The sequence below is a fragment of the Oryctolagus cuniculus genome, chromosome 6 (genome assembly GCF_964237555.1).
Source record: "Oryctolagus cuniculus chromosome 6, mOryCun1.1, whole genome shotgun sequence".
Lineage (NCBI taxonomy): Eukaryota > Metazoa > Chordata > Mammalia > Lagomorpha > Leporidae > Oryctolagus > Oryctolagus cuniculus.
Window position 1 is genome coordinate 98,499,800 of NC_091437.1, and position 22,619 is coordinate 98,522,418.

At 40.8% G+C, this 22,619-nt stretch overlaps 1 protein-coding gene across 3 annotated transcripts in view; it reads left to right on the forward strand.

Moving 5' to 3' along the window:
- KCNB2 (potassium voltage-gated channel subfamily B member 2) overlaps nucleotides 1-21,685 on the forward strand; it is a 476,202-nt gene extending 454,517 nt beyond the window's left edge. For 2 of the 3 annotated variants that reach the window (XM_008255643.4, XM_008255644.4), the window contains one exon: nucleotides 19,282-21,685. In XM_008255643.4, the coding sequence (XP_008253865.1) occupies nucleotides 19,282-21,438 (2,157 nt within the window). In that variant the 3' untranslated portion in view covers nucleotides 21,439-21,685. 3 annotated transcript variants of the gene reach the window in all.
- The last annotated feature ends 934 nt before the right edge of the window (nucleotides 21,686-22,619 follow it).

Consider the following 22,619-nt stretch of genomic DNA (forward strand, 5'->3'; position numbering starts at 1 on the left):
TTGTTGCCAATTGAGGAGTAAACCAGTGAATGGAAAATTCTCTCTTCCTCTCTTTCCATATCTCCCTCTCTCTCCATCACTCTTTCAAATAAATAAGTAAATCTTTTTAAAAATTCTTCTCAAAACTCTATGAAGTATTTGACTATCATAAAATTAACATTTATATAGAAATATGTAACTTCCAATGCACTTCCACATATATTATAAAATTTAATTGTCATGATTAACCCCAGTCTATAGATGAAGAAACAGGCTCCATATATGGAACCAGGACAAGGGCCAAATTATCTGACTCAAAATCCAGCATTCTTTCCACTGCCAAGTTGAATCGTATTATGTGAAAATCCTCAAAACAATGGCGCCAATCAAAGGCTGGGGATGGGGTTAGGGTAGAATTAAAGGACCACTTCAGCATTCTCTGTGAGAATTTTTATCTAACTAAATACAACTAACCATTCCAGAACCTCTGAGCAATGTTAAAAACCTCCATGTGGCCATGTTGAGGCATGCAGGTTAAGCTGCTGTCTGTGCTGCCTACATCCCATATTAAAATGCTGGTTCAAGTCCCGGCTATTCCGCTTCTGATCCAGCTCCCTGCTAATGCTCTTGAGCAGGCAGTGGAAGATGGAAATCTCATTAAAATGCAGATTCTGGTACAGTTGTACTGGACAGGGCCTGGGCTTGTGCACTGCTAGCCTGCTTTCAGGTGGTACTGCTAGGTCAAGGACTAAATGTTGAATGGCAAGGCTTTAAGCAGCCCTCAGGACAGTACCCAGGAGTGGCTCTCTGCAGATGACAGAATGAGGCCATGATCATACAAAATGTCCACATTCAACAGCTGTCAAAAGCAGGAGCCTTCTGCCTTCCCTAAGAAGTGCCTGGACCCAGTCCACTCAAGTCCCTGATTGTTGCTGTCAAGTCAAGCCAAGAAAGACTTGATGAAAGGCCTCCATTTGTGATGCCTGGTATCTGGCAGTGAAGGACACCTGTCATGGCTTCAGCCAGCATCTGTGAGATGCTGCTGCCCAGAGGGCCCTGGGACAGCACAGCAGCCTTCCCCTGATAGCAGACATAAAGGGAATCAGGCCAGTTTTCCACAGTCACAGCTGGACTTGGCTTCATCTAACTGTTCCGTTAGCAGCAAATGCTGTTGCATTGCAGCATGACCCTCACATGTCTTCTGTTTGTGGGAATTCCATAAAGTGGTTCTAATGATGCTGACCTCAAAAGTACTTTACAGATGAGGTCTACTGCAGAGGTTCACTGCTAGGAAACTGATTGCATTGATGGCTTCTGTAAAGCTGCTGGGACACAGTCTTTAGATATGGGCGTAATGGTGGAAATAAATTTCTGTGATTCTCTGTTAATGGTAATTGAGGTCAACAAGGTGTCCAAGGAACAACACCATTCTTAATGGCACTTTAACTCTAGAAACTTAAAAGACTTCCTTACAGAAATTGCAATTTGGAGTGGTTGAGAAATCGTTCAACCAATGAGCATCATTTCAGGGAAAAAGCAAGTGTAAATGGGTCTTTACACTAGGTTTTGCCCTGTGTGACTTCAGAATACATACTTAAGTTAAATTTTATGAAAGAAAACAGTTCTCATAAATAATACAGTGTGTATCTCATATTTTTTTCAAGTGCCAACAAACTTATTTAAGAGAGAAATTTATCATTTCAAAACCTAGAGGTTTTATTAGAATGCGTTTTGGTATAAGGAAATACTATTTTCAAAAATAAGTGATGATTTAAGTCAAGAATCACTGGATTTTCTACTTGTGTAAAATAATAATGGGTGGGGCCAGCATTGTGGTGCAGTGTGTTAACCTGCCACTTGTGACACCAGCATCCCATTATCATAGTGCCTGTTGAAGTCCCAACTGTTCTCCTTCCAATCCAGCTCTCTGCTAATGTGCCTGGGAAAGCAGCAGAAGATGGGCCAAGTACTTGGCCAAGTACTACCACATTTGTGGGAGGACAGGATAGAATTCTGGGCTCCTGGCTTTGGCCTGGCCCAGTCCCAGTCATTGAGGCCATTTGGGGAGTGAACAAGTAGATGGACAATCTCTCTCTCTCTCTTGCCCCTCCCCCGTCTGTCTCTCTGTCACCCTGCCATTAAAATAAACAAGTAAATAAACCCTTTTTTAAATTAAAAACAAGTGATAGTGGAGATTTTTCAGAGCTTCTTAATCATCCTGGAACACTTGATTATAAACACAGGAGAGTCCTAGACTATCCCATCTCCATAGCAAGTCAAATTGAGCTTCCACTTCATGAAGGATTTTTTCACCTACCTGCTCCTTTCCCTTTGCTAGAGCCATTACAGTAAAAACCTCTTCTTGTCTTCAGTTGTGCCCTGCAGTCAGTCCCATACATTGTAAATCTGAACACACCATCGATTGCTTTGCATGAAATCTTTCAATAGCATTCACTACTTACAGCAGCACCCTGAGTTTTGGCAAGTCTCAGAATCACCTGGAGGGCTTATTCAGTTGTGGATTGCTGGATCTTTCCTCAGAGTTTCTGACACAGAAGGAATGAGACAGGGCCTGGGAATCTGCCTTTATAGAAAGTTACCATCTAATGCTGGTATTGATGGTCTGTATCCTGGTCTGCTGACCACGCTTTGGATAAAATTGGGCTACAGAAAGAAGCCCGTCAAAATCTTCATCATCTTTGAAATCAAAGAACTGTCAAATTGGTTGGGGATACTATGCATCACACAAATGATAGAGGCATCTTTCATGTTATGGTTTCTGGAGTGGACCAGTGCACAGCCTACACACTATGGTCAGCAATCCTGAAATCCCCACAAACCCCTCTATGCCATGCTTCTTTATGAGTATCCCCCGACACACAAAATTATGTGGAATATTCTGAACAAACCATAATCTTTTGGGCATCAAAGCCTTTGCCCACGATCTCCTTCCCAATCTATGTAATACCCTTTATTCCCTCTTCTGCGAGGAAATCTCTACCTGTCCTTTAAGGCTTCTCTCCTGAAAAGATTTATGATTAGGATTGTTCTAAGGTCAAATAAAACATTTTTCCAACAGAAAAATAAAGAATGTTACAGAACATGGAAAGAGCTGCAGATAGTATAGTATCCAAAGCATTCTATGTGTTCAAAATCTGGTTTTGCTGACTTAAGTATTCATGATATCTTTTCAAGGAATGAGAAAATGGAACAGGTATTGTGACACAAGTGTTGTGACACTGCTTGGGATGCCACATCCCTGCGATCAAGTCCTGCATCTCCACTTCTGATCTAGCTTCCTGCTAATACACACCCTGGGAGGTAGCAGGTGCTGGCTCAAGCACTTGAGTTCCTGACATCCACATGGGAGACAAAGGATGGAGTTCCATGCTCTTGGTTTCTACCTGGCTAAGCCTCAATTGTTGTAAACATTTGGAGAGTGAACCAGAAGATCTAATTTTCTCTCTCTTCCTCTGCCTTTTAAATAAATAAAAATGAATAAGTAAACATTTTTAAAGAAGTAGAAAACTGATAAGAATTAGAAAAGTGAGGGAGGACTTTCCATTGTCTTATTTTGTTCTAAGTCTTCACTAGCTGTTTTTATTTATATGCACATAGTATTTTAACGGATTATACTTACAAATATTCAATTGTATACTTTTATTTTTTCTTAGTTTTAAATGCCATGCTTTTTATTGACTTTTTTCCCATTAAGATGAGAAGATTGTTCTTTTTTTTATTCTTGTTCTGGCTATATATCAGCTTTGGGCTTTACCTTCACAGAAAGATACATTTTCTTAAAAGTGCTAGTATGTATATTTGCAAGTGAGATTTGTTAACTACCATGTGCATATAAATCAGAAATAATTTTATTATTTTTCTGTTGAACTTTACTTTTGATTATGTAGATCAATGATATGTATGTATATAGATGGTCTCTGTGTGTGTGAATGTATGTGTATGTGAGTGTGTGTAATTCAAAAAGTTCATGAAAACAGAATTTTAAAATAAGTTTATTTTGGTGTAATCAGTGTATAAAAGTTACTAGCATGCTAATAAAAGTAGCAGAAGAGGATCCATTTTTCCACAACCTATTTGAAGTGCATCATATCGATATATAGATGTATGGTATATATTTTAGTGGATAATCTACATTGTTTGTTCTCATTGGATTAACAGTTTATTGCACAAACCTGCATCTGCCAGATCTGTACTTGAAACTATCATTTCATTAACTGATTAGATTAACTGAAGGCTCCAAATTATGCTCAGCAAAAGAAGGTGATATAGAATGAATGCAGCATTTTCTTCAGGAAAATGGATCCTTCTGTGAGGGTGAAGCCCAAAGCCAATATATAGCCCAAAAAAAAGAGAAAAAGGCAATCTTCTTAATATAACGGAGGAAATGAGATTAATAAAAAGTATAGAATTTAAGAGCAAAGTATGTTGTTGAACTTGTAAAGCTGTTCTGATATCTGAATGGGCAACTTGTAATATGAATTTCTATTGTTAAAAATATTCTACGACTGGTGAAAGCTTTTAAGGCTGATTTTAAGAGTGGTTAACAACTGAAAATGGCAAGGGACCTGTCTCATTCTTCTTGGGTGATTAAAAAACATTTGGCATATTCAAGGTCCATTCTCATTTTCTCCAGTCTTTGCATCTCAGCCTCTTTCTCGCTCTCGCTCTCGCTCTCACTCTCTCATATCTATTCAAAATAAGTTTGCAAGTACATTCCTTATATTAGGCACTATGTGAAATTCCATGGCAAACCAGTAGTTACTGCCTTCCATAATTCTAAAATCCTGTTTGAAAACAAACCTGCCTCACATGGAACTGTCACACTTCAAGAGGTTGTAAGGTTGTGTGGGTGTACCAGGAAATGATTAAAACTCTGACTAACTAGAGAAGCGGAGTCAAGATGGCAGAATAGTGAGGGCGCACACCAATAGTCTGGGAAAAGATAGTTTAATAAAAGTGGAGTTACTGTAGCCTCAGGAAAAAGCTCAGGAAAAAATTGCAGAGGAGACTCTTCCGGATCTAGTGGATGACACGGAGGACCTACGGGGAGAGCAAGGTCGTCCACCGCATGGAAGCCCAGCCGCAGAGTCTGTGCGCCAGCACTGGAAGGGGAGCTGTGCGGAATTACTTCCCAACTGAGTCAAAAAAAAAAAAAAAAAGATAGAGAATGAGCGAGCAAGAGAACAATCTGGGTGAGTCACCTTTGGCACACCCTTAACCCTGAAGAACCAAACAGAGCTCTCTGGCCACACCCATCACAGCCTCTAAGTATCCATCAAAAGCAGACAGTCCACTTAATCTAGAGTCATAGTATAACGAGAAAAAGCACCACAGCGAAGAAACTAAAGAATATCTCCACAATGTCAAACAAACTCAGAAACTGAGGTAACAAGAATAAGGAAGACACTATGATGCCCCAAATGAAAAAGACACCCCAATTCAAGATTATGAAGATGATGAGATAGAAGAAATGCAAGAAGCAGATCTCAAAAAATTGATAAGAACATTAAGAAGTTCTCAAAAACAAATTCTTGAACTATAGAAATCCTTAATGGATAAGACAGAAAATCGCTGTCACGAAAATGAAATATTAAGGAGGAATCAAGAAGAAATTAAACAACTAGTAGAACATGAAACTGTGATAGTGATGAGAAATCATAATGAAATGAAGAATTCAATAGGTCAAATGACAGACACATTAGAGAACCTTAAAAACAGAATGAGTGAAGCAGAAGAGAGAATATCGGACTTAGAAGACAGAAAACAGGAAAGTATACAGTCAAACCAAAGAAAAGAAGAGGAAATTAGAAATCTAAAAAACATTGTCAGGAATCTACAGGATACTATTAAAAAACCCAACATTTGGGTTCTAGGAGTTCCTGAAGGCATGGAGAGGGAGAAAGGATTAGAAGGCCTTTTTAGTGAGATACTAGCAGAAAATTTCCCAGGTTTGGAGAAGGACAGAGACATCCTAGTACAGGAAGCTCACAGAACCCCTAATAAACATGACCAAAAGAGATCCTCACCACGACACGTTGTAATCAAACTCACCACAATGAAACATAAAGAAAAGATCCTAGAATGTGCAAGAGAGAAATGTCAGATTACTCTCAGAGGATCTCCAATTAGACTCACAGCTGACTTCTCATCACAAACCCTACAAGCTAGGAGGGAATGGCGAGATATAGCCCAGGTACTAAGAGAGAAAAACTGCCAGCCCAGAATATTATATCCTGCAAAGCTATCATTTGTGAATGAAGGTGAAATAAAGACCTTTCACAGCAAACAGAAATTGAAATAATTTGTCACCACTCGCCCAGCCCTGCAAAAGATGCTTAAAGATGTGTTACACACAAAAACACAGAAACACAGTCATCAATTCGAAAGAAGGTAAAGGAAGGAAACCTCACAGCAAAAGATCACAGGAAGTTCAAAGCATATATTAGAAAATATCTTTGGCAAATGGCAGGGCAAACTTACCACTTACCAATAGTCACATTGAACATTAATGGCCTGAACTGTCCAGTTAGAAGACACTGATTGGCTGATTGGCTTAAGGAACAAAACCCATCTATTTGCTGCTTACAAGAAACACATCTTTCCAACAAAGATACATACAAACTGAAAGTGAAAGGTTGGAAAAAGATATACCATGCCAACAGCAATGAAAAAAGAGCGGGTGTAGCCATCTTAATATCAGACAACATAAACTTTACCACAAAAACTGTTAAGAGTGACAAAGAGGGGCACTATATAATGATTAAGGGATCAGTTCAACAGGAAGATATAACAATTATCAATGTATATGCACCTAACTACAGGGCACCGGTTTATCTAAAAGATTTGTTAAGGAACTTAAAGGGAGACTTAGACCCCAATACAATAGTACTGGGGGACTTCAATACTCCACTCTCAGAAATAGACAGATCAACAGGACAGAAGATCAACAAGGAGGCAGTAGATTTAAATGACACTATAGCCCAAATGGATCTAACAGATATATACAGAACTTTTCATCCTACACATAAAGCATTTACATTCTTCTCAGCTGTACATGGAACCTTCTCTAGGATTGACCACATATTAGGCCATAAAGCAAGTCTCAGCAAATTCAAAAGAATTAGAATCATACGATGTAGCTTCTCAGACCATAAAGGAATGAAGTTGGAAATTAGCAACTCAGGAATCCCTAGAGCATATGCAAACACATGGAGATTGAACAACATGCTCCTGAATGAAAAATGGGTCATAGAAGAAATTAAAAGAGAAATCAAAAAATCTCTGGAAGTAAATGAGGATAACAGCACAACATACCAAAAGTTATAGGATACAGCAAAAGCAGTGTTAAGAGGAAAGTTTATATCAATAGGTGCCTACATCAAGAAATTGGAAAGGCACCAAATAGATGAGCTTTCAGTGCATCTCAAGGATCTAGAAAATCTGCAGCAAACCAGACCCAAATCTAGTAGGAGAAGAGAAATAATTAAAATCAGAGAAGAAATCAACAGGATTCAATCCAAAAAAAATTACAAAAATCAGCCAAACGAGGAGCTGGTTTTTTGAAAAAATAAACAAAATTGACACCCCATTGGCCCAACTACCTAAAAAAAGAAAAGACCCAAAGCAATAAAATCAGAGATGAAAAAGGAAACGTAACAACAGACACCACAGAAATAAAAAGAATCATCAGAAATTACTACAAGGACCTGTATGCCAGCAAACAGGGAAACCTATCAGAAATGGATAGATTCCTGGACACATGCAACCTACCTAAATTGAACCAGGAAGACATCGAAAACCTAAACAGACCCATAACTGAGACAGAAATTGAAACAGTAATAAAGGCCCTCCCAACAAAGAAAAGCCCAGGACCGGGTGGATTCACTGCTGAATTCTACCAGACATTTAAAGAAGAACTAACTCCAATTCTTCTCAAACTATTCAGAACAATCGAAAAAGAGGGAATCCTCCCAAATTCTTTCTATGAAGCCAGCATCACCTTAATTCCTAAGCCGGAAAAAGATGCAGCATTGAAAGAGAATTACAGACCAATATCCCTGATGAACATAGATGCAAAAATCCTCAATAAAATTCTCGCCAATAGAATGCAACAACACATCAGAAAGATCATCCACCCAGACCAAGTGGGATTTATCCCTGGCATGCAGGGATGGTTCAATGTTCACAAAACAATCGATGTGATACACCACATTAACAGACTGCAGAAGAAAAACCATATGATTATCTTAATAGACACAGAGAAAGCATTTGATAAAATACAACACCCTTTCATGATGAAAACTCTAAGCAAACTGGGTATGGAAGGAGCATTCCTCAATATAATCAAAGCAATTTATGAAAAACGCACGGACAACATTCTATTGAATGGGGAAAAGTTGGAAGCATTTCCACTGAGATCTGGTACCAGACAGGGATGCCCACTCTCACCACTGCTATTCAATATAGCTCTGGACGTTCTAGCCAGAGCTGTTAGGCAAGAAAAAGAAATTAAAGGGATACAAATTGGGAAGGAAGAACTCAAACTATCCCTCTTTGCAGATGACATGATTCTTTATTTAGGGGACCCAAAGAACTCTACTAAGAGACTATTGGAACTCATAGAAGAGTTTGGCAAAGTAGCAGGATATAAAATCAATGCACAAAAATCAACATCCTTTGTATACACAGGCAATACAACGGCTGAGGAAGAACTTCTAAGATCAATCCCATTCACAATAGTTACAAAAACAATCAAATACCTTGGAATAAACTTAACCAAGGATGTTAAAGATCTCTACGATAAAATTACAAAATCTTAAAGAAAGAAATAGAAGAGGATACCAAAACATGGAAAAATCTTCCATGCTCATGGATTGGAAGAATCAATATCATCAAAATGTCCATTCTCCCAAAAGCAATTTATGCATTCAATGCAATACCAATCAAGATACCGAAGACCTTCTTCTCAGATCTGGAAAAAAATGATGCTGAAATTCATATGGAGACACAAGAGACCTTGAATAGCTAAAGCAATCTTGTACAACAAAAACAAAGATGGAGGCATCACAATACCAGATTTCAGGACATACTACAGTGCAGTTGTTATCAAAACAGCATGGTACTGGTACAGAAACAGATGGGTAGACCAATGGAACAGAATAGAAACACCAGAAATCAATCCAAACATCTACAGCCAACTTATATTTGATCAAGGTTCCAAAACCAATCCCTGGAGTAAGGACAGTCTATTCAATAAATGGTGCTGGGAAAAATGGATTTCCACGTGCAGAAGCATGAAGCAAGACCCCTACCTTTCACCTTACACAAAAATTCACTCAACATGGATTAAAGACTTAAATCTACGACCCAACACCATCAAATTATTAGAGAGCATTGGAAAAACCCTGCAAGATATAGGTACTGGCAAAGAATTCTTGGAAAAGACCCCAAAAGCACAGGCAGTCAAAGCAAAAATTAACATTTGGGATTGCATCAAATTGAGAAGTTTCTGTACTTCAAAAGATACAGTCAGGAAAGTGAAGAGGCAACCAACAGGATGGGAAAAAATATTTGCAAGCTATGCAACAGATAAAGGGTTGATAACCAGAATCTACAAAGAAATCAAGAAACTCCACAACATCAAAACAAGCAACCCACGTAAGAGATGGGCCAAGGAACTCAATAGACATTTTTCAAAAGAAGAAATCCAAATGGCCAACAGACGCGTGAAAAAATGTTCAAGATCACTAGCAATCAGGGAAATGCAATGAGGTTTCACCTCACCCCTGTTAGAATGGCTCACATACAGAAATCTACTAACAATAGATACTGGAGAGGATGTGGGGAAAAAGGGACACTAACCCACTGTTGGTGGGAATGCAAACTGGTTAAGCCACTACGGAAGTCAGTCTGGAGATTCCTCAGAAACCTGAATATAACCCTACCATACAACCCAGCCATCCCACTCCTTGGAATTTACCCAAAGGATATTAAATTGGCAAACAAAAAAGCTGTCTGCACATCAATGTTTATTGCAGCTCAATTCACAATAGCTAAGACCTAGAACCAACCCAAATGCCCATCAACAGTAGACTGGATAAAGAAATTATGGGACATGTACTCTATAGAATACTATACAGCAGTCAAAAACAATGAAACCCGGTCATTTGCAACAAGATGGAGGAATCTGGAAAACATTATGCTGAGTGAATTAAGCCAGTCCCAAAGGGACAAATATCATATGTTCTCCCTGATCGGCGACAACTAAATGAGCACCAAAGGGGAAACCTGTTGAAGTGAAATGGACACTATGAGAAACAGTGACTTGATCAGCCCTTGTCCTGACTGTTGATGTACAATGTAATACTTTATCCGTGTTAGTATTTTTTTTGTTCTAGTACTATTGGTTGAACTCTGTAATTAACACACAATTATTCTTAGGTGTTGAAATTTAACTGAAAAGTGATCCCTGTTAAATATAAGAGTGGGAATAAGAGAGGGAGGAGATGTACAATTTGGGACATGCTCAATCAGACTTGCCCCAAATGGTGGAGTTAGAAATGTGCCAGGGGATTCCAATACAATCCCATCAAGGTGGCATGTACCAATGCCATCTTGCTAGTCCAAGCGATCAACTTCAGTTCACAATTGATCACACTGATAGGTCTAAGAGGCAAAGGGATCACATAAACAAGACTAGTGTCTGCTAATACTAACTGATAGAATCAAAAAGGGAGAGAACGATCCAACATGGGAAGCCGGATACACAGCAGACTCATAGAATGGCAGATGTCCTAAACAGCACTCTAGCCTCAGAATCAGCCCTTAAGGCATTTGGATCTGGCTGAAGAGCCCATGAGAGTATTTTAGGCATGGAAAGCCAAGACACTCTGGCAAAAAAAGAAAGAAAAAAAGAAGACCTAAATGAAAGATCTCTGCGAGTGAGATCCCAGTGGAAAGAACGGGGCCATCAAAGAAGGAGGTACCTTTCTCTGAAGGGAGGAGAGAACTTCCACTTTGACTATGACCCTGTCGATATAAGATCGAAGTCAGCGAACCCAAAAGGCTTCCATAACCTTGGCAACTCATGACTAGAGCCTAGGGAGATTACTGACACCATAAACAAGAGTGTCAAATTGTTAAGTCAACAACAGGAATCACTGTGTACTTACTTCTCATGTGGGATCTGTCCTTAGTGTGTTGTCCAATGTGAAGTAATGCTATAACTAGTACTGAAACAGTATTTTTACACTTTGTGTTTCTGTGTGGTTGCAAACTGATGAAATCTTTACTTAATATATACTGAATTGATCTTCTGTATATAAAGATAATTGAAAATGAATCTTGATGTGAATGGAATGGGAGAGGGAGCAGGAGATGGGAGGGGTGCGAGTGGAAGGGAAATTATGGGGGGGAAAGCCAATGTAATCCATAAACTGTACTTTGGAAGTTTATATTTACTAAATAAAAAAAAAAACCTCTGACTAACTTAAGTTCAAAAGGGGCATGGGAAGAGACAACTTATTGGAAGGTGCTACTCAAAGGCAGAAGTGGAGGTTCCACACAGCACAAGTCTGTGGCCCTTCTTTCTATTCCTAGTTGTATTAGGATGATTCCATCCCAGCAGTTCCCAACCTTCAAGTCTCTTGGTTCAGATTTCCAGACTTTCAGGAGCAAGAAAGTCTGATTGGGCCATCCTGCTGCAGAGATTTCCCCCTGGGTCAGCATTCAAATGAGATAGGATTACTAGGTCACATTCAAAATGCCCAGTTAAATTTGAATTTCAAGTTAACAACAAGTAGTTTTTTAGTATATCATATGCAAATGTAATCAGGTATCCTTGATTTTCATTTCCTAAATCTGGTGACCCTGTAAGGAACTTTCTGATACAGGAAAGGCAACAAAGGAAGACCTTGTGAGTTCAAATCAATTCCAAAAGCACCTCTCCTGTATGTAGTGAACACAGGAAATAAACACTAGGTGCATTAAGAGGAAGGCTTCTCTCAACCTCCCTGTATTCATTTCAGCTCAGCCAAGTGGAAGAGGGGGATCTGAGAAGGTGGGCAGCTGTTAAGAAAAATCCAACTTAGGGAATTCTTGATTCATTTTCACCAAATAACTGAGACCCTTATGACTATCCTAATTATGCCATGCACCTGACCATGATGTCTTTTTAGGATATTGAAAGACCCCACCAAATGGACTTTGGCGTCATGGACAGAATGAAGACTGGGTTCCTTTCATGATTCAACAGGAATTTATATATGATTTTGGACGTTCTCAAATAAGTAAAATAATTAACATACTTGACCATCTACAAAGTACTATAATACACTGTCCTTTATCCTCAAAACGATACTATACAGTTACAAAAAAACAAGTAAAGTTGTTTTCCACCTTTTACATATGGGAATACCGAGTCCCAGAAAAACCAGTTATGGTACCCAGGGGCACAAAGCTACCACGGTATATCAGAGCCAGGATTCAAATTCGGACCTTTTGGCTCTAAGTCCCATGCTACTACCACCCCTTGCCACTGCCACTCCCTCCATCTTTTGTTTCTTTATCTATAAAGTGAGGAGAGTATTTCTAATCTAGTATTCAATGATTTTTTAGTCTACAAATGCTAAGCTGTTAATTTAAAGTTTATTCAAGGATGCACCCCCTACTCATTCTCTTCTTCCATCTTTCCCACAAACTCTATCATTCATACACTACAGAAAAGGAACATTAAGTGCTTTCCTTGGAGGGAACCTAAGCAGTCCACAAAAGAGGAACACCATGGGGTTCTGCCCTTGAGGAACTGGTAGAGGCAGTGATGTGTGTATACTTCCAAGCTTGGCCATTCTCTGTTCACTTTCAGGCTACTGAAGACTTTGATGATAGTGCATAAACTAAGAAGGGATTTCCTAATCATTGGAGTGGGTGTAAGAATCCTGTTACCTCCAGCACACTGCTGCTCCTTTCTTTCCAGGAATATTAAAGTTCCTTTCTCCAACCTTCTCCTAATGACTCACTTCCTAAAATCTGATCGAGTAAAATACAGAAATATAACATAGGTAGTGAAACAAGACTTATTTCAGGAGGTACTAAGAAAATATCAAGACAGAATTGTTAGATATAACCAGAAGTTCTCCCTTCAAAGACTTGGTTTTGTATTGAGAATAAAAAACCAGAAACGATCTGCTAAGATGCCAAACTGGGTAGCTTCTCACATGCCACCCCACCCCAAACAGAAGGCATCCTGCAGACCAGGAGCTGACTTCAACTTGTGCATTCAACAGCTCCACACGTATGGGGAGAGAATTGAAATCTGGGATTCCTATTATATCCTGGGCCAAAATAATGTTTTAATCAACTGTATCTTTTGGTGATCCTCATCATTTGTGTATGGTCTTGTGATGGTAGCACATAAGGGATTCATGCCTGTATCTGCAAATCAGCTGAGAATATTGAAGCAAAGAATATCTTCTCTGGGAGGACCGGGGAAGCATTTGGTGGAAGAAAGGACTAACAGCCAACTAAAGGCCTTCCAGCCTAAAGGAGAGCGCCATGGGTTCTATGAATCTGAACTGTTAGAACTGAAAACAATCACAGGCGGTTCTCCTTTTGGTGGAAATCAGAGAAGTCGCTGTACTCTGGTTTGCTTCATATACTAGTCTACTGGACAACAGCTAGAAATAACAGATGGATGGATGAAAATCATGATATCCTTAACAACTCCTTGCCTTTTCCCTCAAAAAATGGTTTGGCCTTTGGCTGATAGGATCAGACATGCCAACATGTTATATGCCTATTCTGAAACTAGAAAATTTCTCATGTCTCTTAAGAATGCTTATCACAGACAGGCCTTTTTCTTCTTATCAATTAAACAAGCTATTCCTATCCTGAAAATCCATGTCCTTATGTTTCTCTATGTTGTTTCCCATTGCTGATCACATTTGAATAAATACATACTACATCCTATCAGGAAGAGTAAAGCAGGAGTGGTACACAGTTAAGAGTTTATAACTCATTTACTGTCACCTCCTATTAGTGAAAGAAAAGAAGGAAAGAGAAGTTAAGGGAGTGGGGAGAAAGAAAGTGGGTATAACACAATCCCAATATTTAAAATGCCCAAAGCTATATTAGCAACAATATGACCTCCTAGAAGACACACAGTGGGACCTATTTGCTTACAGTATGAATATAAGAATGGGTGGGATCTGACCATGTAAGGCACAGAAAATTCCAGGTATTTTTGTGAAATGTTGATTGTCAGTAAATATACATCATATTATCACACATGAGGCCCAAGCTAGAAAATTTTGCATATTTTAAGACACAAAGTAAGTCAAGTTCAACGGAAGCAACCTTAATCCAACTCTCATAAATGTTGGCAAACTAGATGGTTCAGTCCTCAAGAAAATAAAATGCAGTTGCCTGCATTTGTCATACTAACTATGGCTCAGATGAAAGACTGTGTTTGAAAGTGTCAAACATGGGAACATTAAATAGGTCTGGAGATAAACTGTTTAAATGTTTCTTCCTTCCTCCCAAAGTAATGCTGGCCAAAGGCACTTTCCAAGTACATTGCTTCAGCATGTCTTACACTTACCACCCTTCGCATTTGACATGATACTTTCATGTTTGTGATCCAGTTTGCTCCTTAACAACCCTCTGAGGTCACAGAGGAGAATGGGAAGCATCTTACGCTGCAGGAAAATAAACAGCCTGTCCACAGGGCCAGTTGAGGTAGAACCATTTGCCTTAGTTCCTTTTCCTGTGTTGCTTTCCACCACAAAACATTCACTGTCTTCAAAGGATTAAAATCAACACGTTGGTGCAACTGAGACTAGTCTTCAGCCACTTTGTTTCCTCCCCCTTACTAACAGAAATCAGTGCAAACAAATTCTAGAAGCCCTATTCTTAATTCCATGTGATCCTGTGAATGTTTGAGTCTGAATGAATAATCTAGGCAGTGCAAAAAGGGGAAAAGAAAAGTTTTGTCGAGAAACAATGTCTATTACCAATGACTGAACACTTGGAACATACACGGTATTTTCCAGGGCTTTCCCTTTTACATCTTTTTATTTCTTAATATTCATTCATTCATTTATTTGAAATACAGAGTTAGAGAGACAGAGAGAGATAGAGAAAGAGAGATATCTTCCATCTGCTAGTTCATTCCCCAGATGGCTGCTGGGCCAGGCCAAAGCCAGGAGTCAGGAGCTTCTTCTGGGAGATCACATAGGTACAGGGGACCAAGGACTTGGGCCAACTTCCACTGCTTTCCCAGGCATAGAGCTGGATCAGAAGTGCAGCAGCCAGGACTTGAACAGGCACCCATTTGGGATGTCAGTGCCATAGTTTGCAGCTTTACCCATTAAGCCACAGTGCCGGCCTCTTTTTTATTTCTTAAGCAACAGAATTTTACTTTGGCCATTCAATCAAAATTTCAGAATCATTTGTGACTTCCTTGGTTTGGTTGGCAGATATGAATGGAATTAGCAAAATGTTGTCATTTAGACAGAGAACCCCTAAATGTTAGAAGTGAAGAGAACCTTGGAGATGATCTACTCCAAACTTCAAGAAGATTTTGACCAGCATCATCCAGAAAATTGCTTGGAATTTTCTTGCCATATACAAACATAGGTCTGTTTGCTAGAGCTGAGAGCAATGCTTGGGCTCCTGCTGGCTCTAGAGGTCAACTGTTGGAGGTGACAGAGATTAAAATGCAGAATCTAGCAGTGGGTATTTAGCACAGTGGTTAAGCTTCAGCTCAGGATGCCTACATTCCTTATAGGAGTACCTGGGTTCAAGTCCCAGCTCTGGTCTCCATTCTAGTTTCCTTGTCATGTGCACCCTTGGAGGCAGCAAGTTATGTCTCAACTGCTTGGGCCTCTGCCACCCACATAGAAAACATGGATTGAGCCGGGTCCAGCCCTAGCTGTTGTGTAGCATTTGGGGAGTGAACCAGCACATGGGAAATCTCTCTGGGTCTGCCTCTCTTGTCTCTATCTCGGTCTCTTTGTCTTTCAAATAAATAAATATAAAAACTAAAAACTTTAGTCTATGGTCCTAATTTGTACACAGTTTTGATAAATGAAGCAATACTTACAGACCATAAGGCTGTAAAGTAAATAGCTATGTTCAGAGTGTATACTGTAGCTTAGAGCAAAATTTCACATTTATTTTATTTATTGTGTTAAAAACAACTGTACAATAAGACAATAAATGTGCATTTGGCTTATTGTTCCACACGTCACCTTTGGTATATATTGAATAATTTGTCTACAGTGCTGTCTTTCTGGGAGAACTCCAAGCTTCACAAGATATTTAAATAAACCATTTCTCTAAATTGAGAGCAAATGGGTTTTGACAGATTGAATTTAAACATGAGACAGAAAATAGTGCACTTCAATACCTTATGATTTCTTTAACATGAACATGTAGTTGCTAAGGGCTAGAGTGTTTGGTTTTTCTTTTAGTAACTCTTTTTCTTCAAGAATGTATTGCAAATCAATGTTGTACATATACTAAATTTCCTCGTGTTGAAGGTCACCATATTTGTTAAGTTGTAATCAGCTAGACTATAAACTGTATCCATCCTATCTAGTGTTTATTCCCAAAATTATCTGCAGAGTAAAAATGGCCTACAATCCAGCTCCAGTTGTGAAGTTAAGAAAAACTGAAGGCCCACCTTTGACCTTCCACTTTGTTCTTTGCCCAAAATGTTGGAAGATAATGGGATAGATGTGTTTACATTTCTACTTTTCTCCTTTTTCTTTAGAGAGATAAGTATTGAGAAAATGCATCCAAAATAAGTGAAGAAATGAGAAAGTGTGAAAAGCTACAGTATAGATTATCAATACAATGTCAACAGTCTCAATACTTAAAATGCCAAGAGGTAGATCAGAAACAGTGTGACCTCCTAGAAGTCAACAGCGGGACCTGGTTGTTGATGGTAGAAGAATGGATGGGGCCGTCTCAAGAGTATTTTAGTAAGAGAATGTTGCAGATCTCACCCTGCTATTGGCCTTTGATGGTAGAAATTGCAGGCAAGCATTCTCAACATGCTTTTAACAAATCATCTGACTCCATTATCAGTGGGTTCATCTAAATCTTGTTGTGGGAGTTTCGATTGTCAGCCTTCACAGTATCTTAAAGTAAATGAAGAGAACTTTTGATCTGTTGTGATTCACTGATCCACACTTTTAAAGAAACTTGTGAAGTGCACTTAAGCAAAAAAGTACCTAACCTAGTACTAAGCAGAAAATACAAACACTAATAATAAAATATTCTCCTGCAAGTTAAAGAACCATAAATCACTATTTAATAACTATAACACATTCTAAAACACAATTTTCTGGGGTGTTTCTTATATCAGTTTAAGAGGGGAGATGAAAGTTACAAGTGGCTGGCGCGTGGCTCAATAGGCTAATCCTCCGCCTTGTGGCGCCGGCACACCGGGTTCTAGTCCCAGTCTGGGCGCCAGATTCTGTCCCGGTTGCCCCTCTTCCAGGCCAGCTCTCTGCTATGGCCCAGGAGTGCAGTGGAGGATGGCCCAAGTCCTTGGGCCCTGCACCCCATGGGAGACCAGGAAAAGCACCTGGCTCCTGGCTTTGGATCAGCGCAATGCGCCAGCCACAGCGCGCCAGCCGCGGCGGCCATTGGAGGGTGAACCAACGGCAAAAGGAAGACCTTTCTCTCTGTCTCTCTCTCTCTCACTGTCCACTCTGCCTGTCAAAAAAAAAAAAAAAAAGTTACAAGAACAGGAAGCAGAAACAATGAATGACAGAAAGCCAAAGAGGAGAAAGTAGAATAACCTAATTGTAGAGAAACTTAGAAGGAGAAAGAGAAGAAAGTGGATGAAGAAAGAAGTTAGAATTTCTTATGTAAACTAATTCTTCACATACTGAGCTATGTGGCTCTATTGCCATTGCTCTCTATCTGTATCATATAGAGTGTGGTTTTATGGATTTCCCACATATCCAGTCCTAGCTTGGTATTCCCAGACTAAAATCCTGGGTCATTTCCTCCACTACAATACAAGTGCCTTTCATTGATTTAGCAACGTCCATGTACCAAGTAATCTTTACAGCAACTCTGAAGTAGCTATGATTTTTAACTCATTCAGCAAATTTGTAAACTGAAACACAGAGCAGTTAAATAACTTGCCCACGGTCACCAGGTAAGCAGTAAGGTCAGTTTCAAAACTTAAACTACCTGACTGCAAAACCCACTCCCTCGATCCCCTTCCTCCTTCTTTCCTGCCGCGCCTGATTTGCTGCTGTTATTACCACCTAAGAAAGTCCACCTTGGCCTGAGGTCACCACAGATGCTCTTTGGGCCTTTCTTGATGAAATCTTCCCTGATTGAATGAAGTCAGCTCATAACCTTCCCTTCCCCATGATGTTGCCCGAAGTGCACACAGCCCAGGACGGAGGCCATGCTGCCTCCCTTCTGCTGCCAGTGCTCAGCACGTGCACACCATTGTTCTTGGGAATGCCATATGGTATCTCCACATGTAGGTCTCTGTTTGTGTCCTGAAAGTCGAATAAAACTTCCAGAGCTCAGCAGTTCTGTCTAGCTTAGGTAGTGTGTTAGACAGTTCACAGAAGGAAACACAAATAGGAAGATTAAGAGGAAAGTCATAAGGGTAGGCATTTGGTCTAGAAACTAAAGGAATCAGGAGGCTGGAGAGCTCTTGTTCCTAATTCCAGCTTCCTGCTACTGCAGACTGTGAGAGGCAGCAGGTGATGGCTCAAGTTCCTTTACCCACAAGGGAGACCTATATTGACTTTCTGGCTCCCAGTTTTGACCTGAACTAGTCCTGGCCATTGCAGCCATTTGGGAAGTAAACCAGAGAGTGGAAGCATATTCTCATTCTCTCTCTCTCTCTCTAAGTAAATAATCATTTTTAAAGAAAGAAAAATTACAAATAACTAAGATTTGAGAAATAATCACTTCCATGATTATTCCAGACACATCTGGCCCGCCTCCAAATGGTGAAAATCCACACAGATGTGCCTGAGAATAATAAGCAGTGAGAGGAAAACGGACTTTTTTCAAGTTGCTTAAGTCCTAGAATTGAAGAGAACATTAGGCTTCTAGGTGAAATGAATTCATGAAGAGTGAATTTTTTTTTTTTTTTTGGTAGGGAATCTAAAGTTGTATAGTTACCTTCTTAAAACGTTCTTGGAATAGCATGGAATGTTCCGCATCATGGGAGCCACGTGTCACCTAACTGCCTTAGAAACTAAGAGCATTTGCTAACATGGGCTTTCTTCTCTTTTCCAGATCTTGGCCATTGTGTCTATCCTATTCATCGTCCTTTCCACCATCGCTTTGTCTCTCAACACACTGCCAGAGCTGCAGGAAACGGATGAATTTGGACAACCCAGTGACAACCCAAAGTTGGCCCATGTGGAGGCTGTGTGTATTGCTTGGTTTACCATGGAGTACCTCTTACGCTTCCTGTCCTCACCAAATAAGTGGAAGTTCTTTAAAGGCCCACTGAACGTCATTGATTTGCTGGCCATCTTGCCGTACTACGTCACCATTTTCCTCACGGAGTCCAACAAGAGCGTGCTGCAGTTCCAAAACGTGAGGCGCGTAGTCCAGATCTTCCGAATCATGCGCATCCTCCGGATCCTGAAACTGGCCAGACACTCAACGGGCTTGCAGTCCCTGGGCTTCACCCTGAGGCGGAGCTACAATGAATTGGGCTTGTTGATACTGTTTTTGGCCATGGGGATCATGATATTTTCCAGCCTGGTATTTTTTGCAGAGAAGGATGAAGATGCTACCAAGTTCACCAGTATCCCTGCATCATTTTGGTGGGCCACCATCACCATGACCACCGTGGGCTATGGGGACATTTACCCAAAGACATTATTAGGGAAAATTGTGGGCGGTCTGTGCTGTATTGCTGGGGTTCTGGTGATCGCCCTTCCTATACCAATCATTGTAAACAATTTCTCTGAATTTTACAAGGAGCAGAAACGCCAGGAGAAGGCGATTAAGAGGAGGGAAGCTCTCGAGCGGGCCAAACGGAATGGAAGTATCGTGTCCATGAACTTGAAGGATGCCTTTGCTCGAAGTATGGAACTGATCGATGTGGCCGTGGAGAAAGCCGGAGAGACAGCCAACACCAAGGACTCGGCTGATGATAATCACCTGTCTCCAAGCAGGTGGAAGTGGGCCAGGAAAGCTCTGTCAGAATCCAGCTCCAACAAATCCTATGAGAATAAGTACCAGGAGGTTAGCCAGAAAGACTCCCACGAGCAGTTGAACAACACTTCTTCCTCCAGCCCACAGCATCTGAGTGCCCAGAAACTGGAGATGCTGTACAATGAAATCACCAAGACACAGCCTCACTCTCACCAGGCCCCGGACTGCCAGGAGCAGCCAGAGAGGCCATCTGCCTATGAAGAAGAGATAGAAATGGAGGAAGTGGTCTGCCCGCAGGAGCAGTTGGCCGTGGCGCAGACTGAGGTCATCGTGGACATGAAAAGCACCTCCAGCATCGACAGCTTCACCAGCTGCGCCACTGACTTCACGGAGACCGAGAGGTCGCCCCTGCCGCCACCCTCCGCGTCTCACTTACACATGAAGTTCCCCACCGACTTCCCAGGAACAGAAGAGCACCAAAGAGCCAGGGGCCCCCCATTTCTAACCCTCACCAGGGAGAAAGGGCCTGCCGCCAGGGAGGGCGCCCTGGAATACTCTCCCATCGACATAACTGTGAACCTTGATGCTGGCAGCTCCCAGTGTGGGCTCCATGGGCCTTTGCAGTCTGACAGTGCCACCGACAGCCCTAAGAGCTCGCTAAAAGGCAGCAACCCACTCAAGTCCAGATCCCTCAAAGTGAACTTTAAGGAAAACAGAGGCAGTGCCCCCCAGACCCCGCCCAGCACAGCCAGGCCACTGCCGGTCACCACGGCTGACTTTTCGCTCAGCACCCCACAGCACATCAGCACCATCCTCCTGGAGGAAAGTCCCGCCCAGGGAGACAGACTCTTGCTGGATGCTGAGCTGCCGGCCCAGTGTCAGGGACTCGCCAAAGGGCTCTCCCCTCGGTTTCCCAAGCAGAAACTCTTTGCTTTCTCTTCCAGGGAGAGGCGGAGCTTCACCGAGATAGATACAGGCGAGGACGAAGACTTCTTAGAGCTCCAAGGGGCGAGGGCGGACAAGCAGGCGGACTCCAGCCCCAATTGCTTTGCAGAGAAGCCTAGCGATGCGCGACACCCTCTGAGTGAGGAGGGCTGTGGGGGCTCCTCCTCGCCCCCAAACACGGGGCATAACTGTAGGCAAGACAGTTTCCATGCTGTGGGAGAAGTGCAAAAGGACAGTAGTCAAGAAGGGTACAAGATGGAAAACCACTTGTTCGCTCCAGAAATTCATTCCAACCCAGGAGACACAGGTTATTGTCCCACACGGGAGACCAGCATGTGACTAGTTACAGAAGCAATAATAAAACAAACAAACAGACTTGTTTCTTAAAAACGAGGTTAATAATGCCTGTGAACTAGAATATGGAAGCCCCTCCCCCCCAAAAAAAAGTGCATAAAATGTTATTTTTGCATGGCATGAACAGTTTAGTTCAAGTACTGTTTAAATAGTCAAGACCACATTTTGTAACAAACAAAACAAAAATGACTGAAGAACAGTGAACAAATAAAGAGAGCTCTATTAGGAACCAGTTACCTGCAATGTCTGACATTTTTGATCCTTTCATTTCAAACTGTAGGCAGATTTTTAAGTTTCAATTTTTTGTTACAATGAATTCTAGAATTTTCACATGAAAGGATGAAATGTCATTGCATGCATTCATAATTATGAGGAGTAAGGTGCTTTGAGCTTGCAAAAAGCCTCGCTTTGTAAGTAACGGGGCCTGGATGTAGAAGTGTGGAGAGCACATGGAAACAAGTTTCTGAGACACAGGTATTCTTCACAGCTGCTGTGGGAGGAGCTGTACAGACTTCCTGTTGCAAAATTGCAACCTCTTCTTAAACCATCTCACATATCTTACTTTGGGGTACAAAGCTCCTACAGGTACATTTATTTAAAGGAATACAGTATTTTTATTTTTTGTGGTAGAATTCCTCAGCTACATTTTTCTTTTTTGCTTCTGCTTAGTTGTGGCACTTGTGGTTTTATTTATAAATCATGGAAATAGGCAAGATTTAATGACCAGATATCAAATATTTGGAATTTAAGCTTGAAATTTTTGCTAACAAGTTATATGTCATGCCATAGCCTATAACAGAAATGCAATTTTTAATGTGAAAATATACGGTTGTGTCATAAAATTCAACTTTTAAAAAGTGGTTCTTCCCTTTTGGAAATTGTTTCTTTTTTTAAGAACAGTTGTATTTTGGCCACCTGAAGGTGACAGTATATTCCACTTGTACTCAACGTAACCTTTTCTAACTAACAATCCAGAAGTAGAATGCAGATATGCCAAAATGGGAATTCCAAAAAGTGACTTTGGTCCAACTAAGAGCAGAGCCATTGAAGTGAGATCGCCACCCCCTTCTTACGTGGAGTCAGTTCCAACCTGAGCTCCCGTAAAAGGAGCACAGGTCTGGTAATAGGTCTCCTCGTGTTTCTCAGAGTGGGCCAGGAGGAGAGGG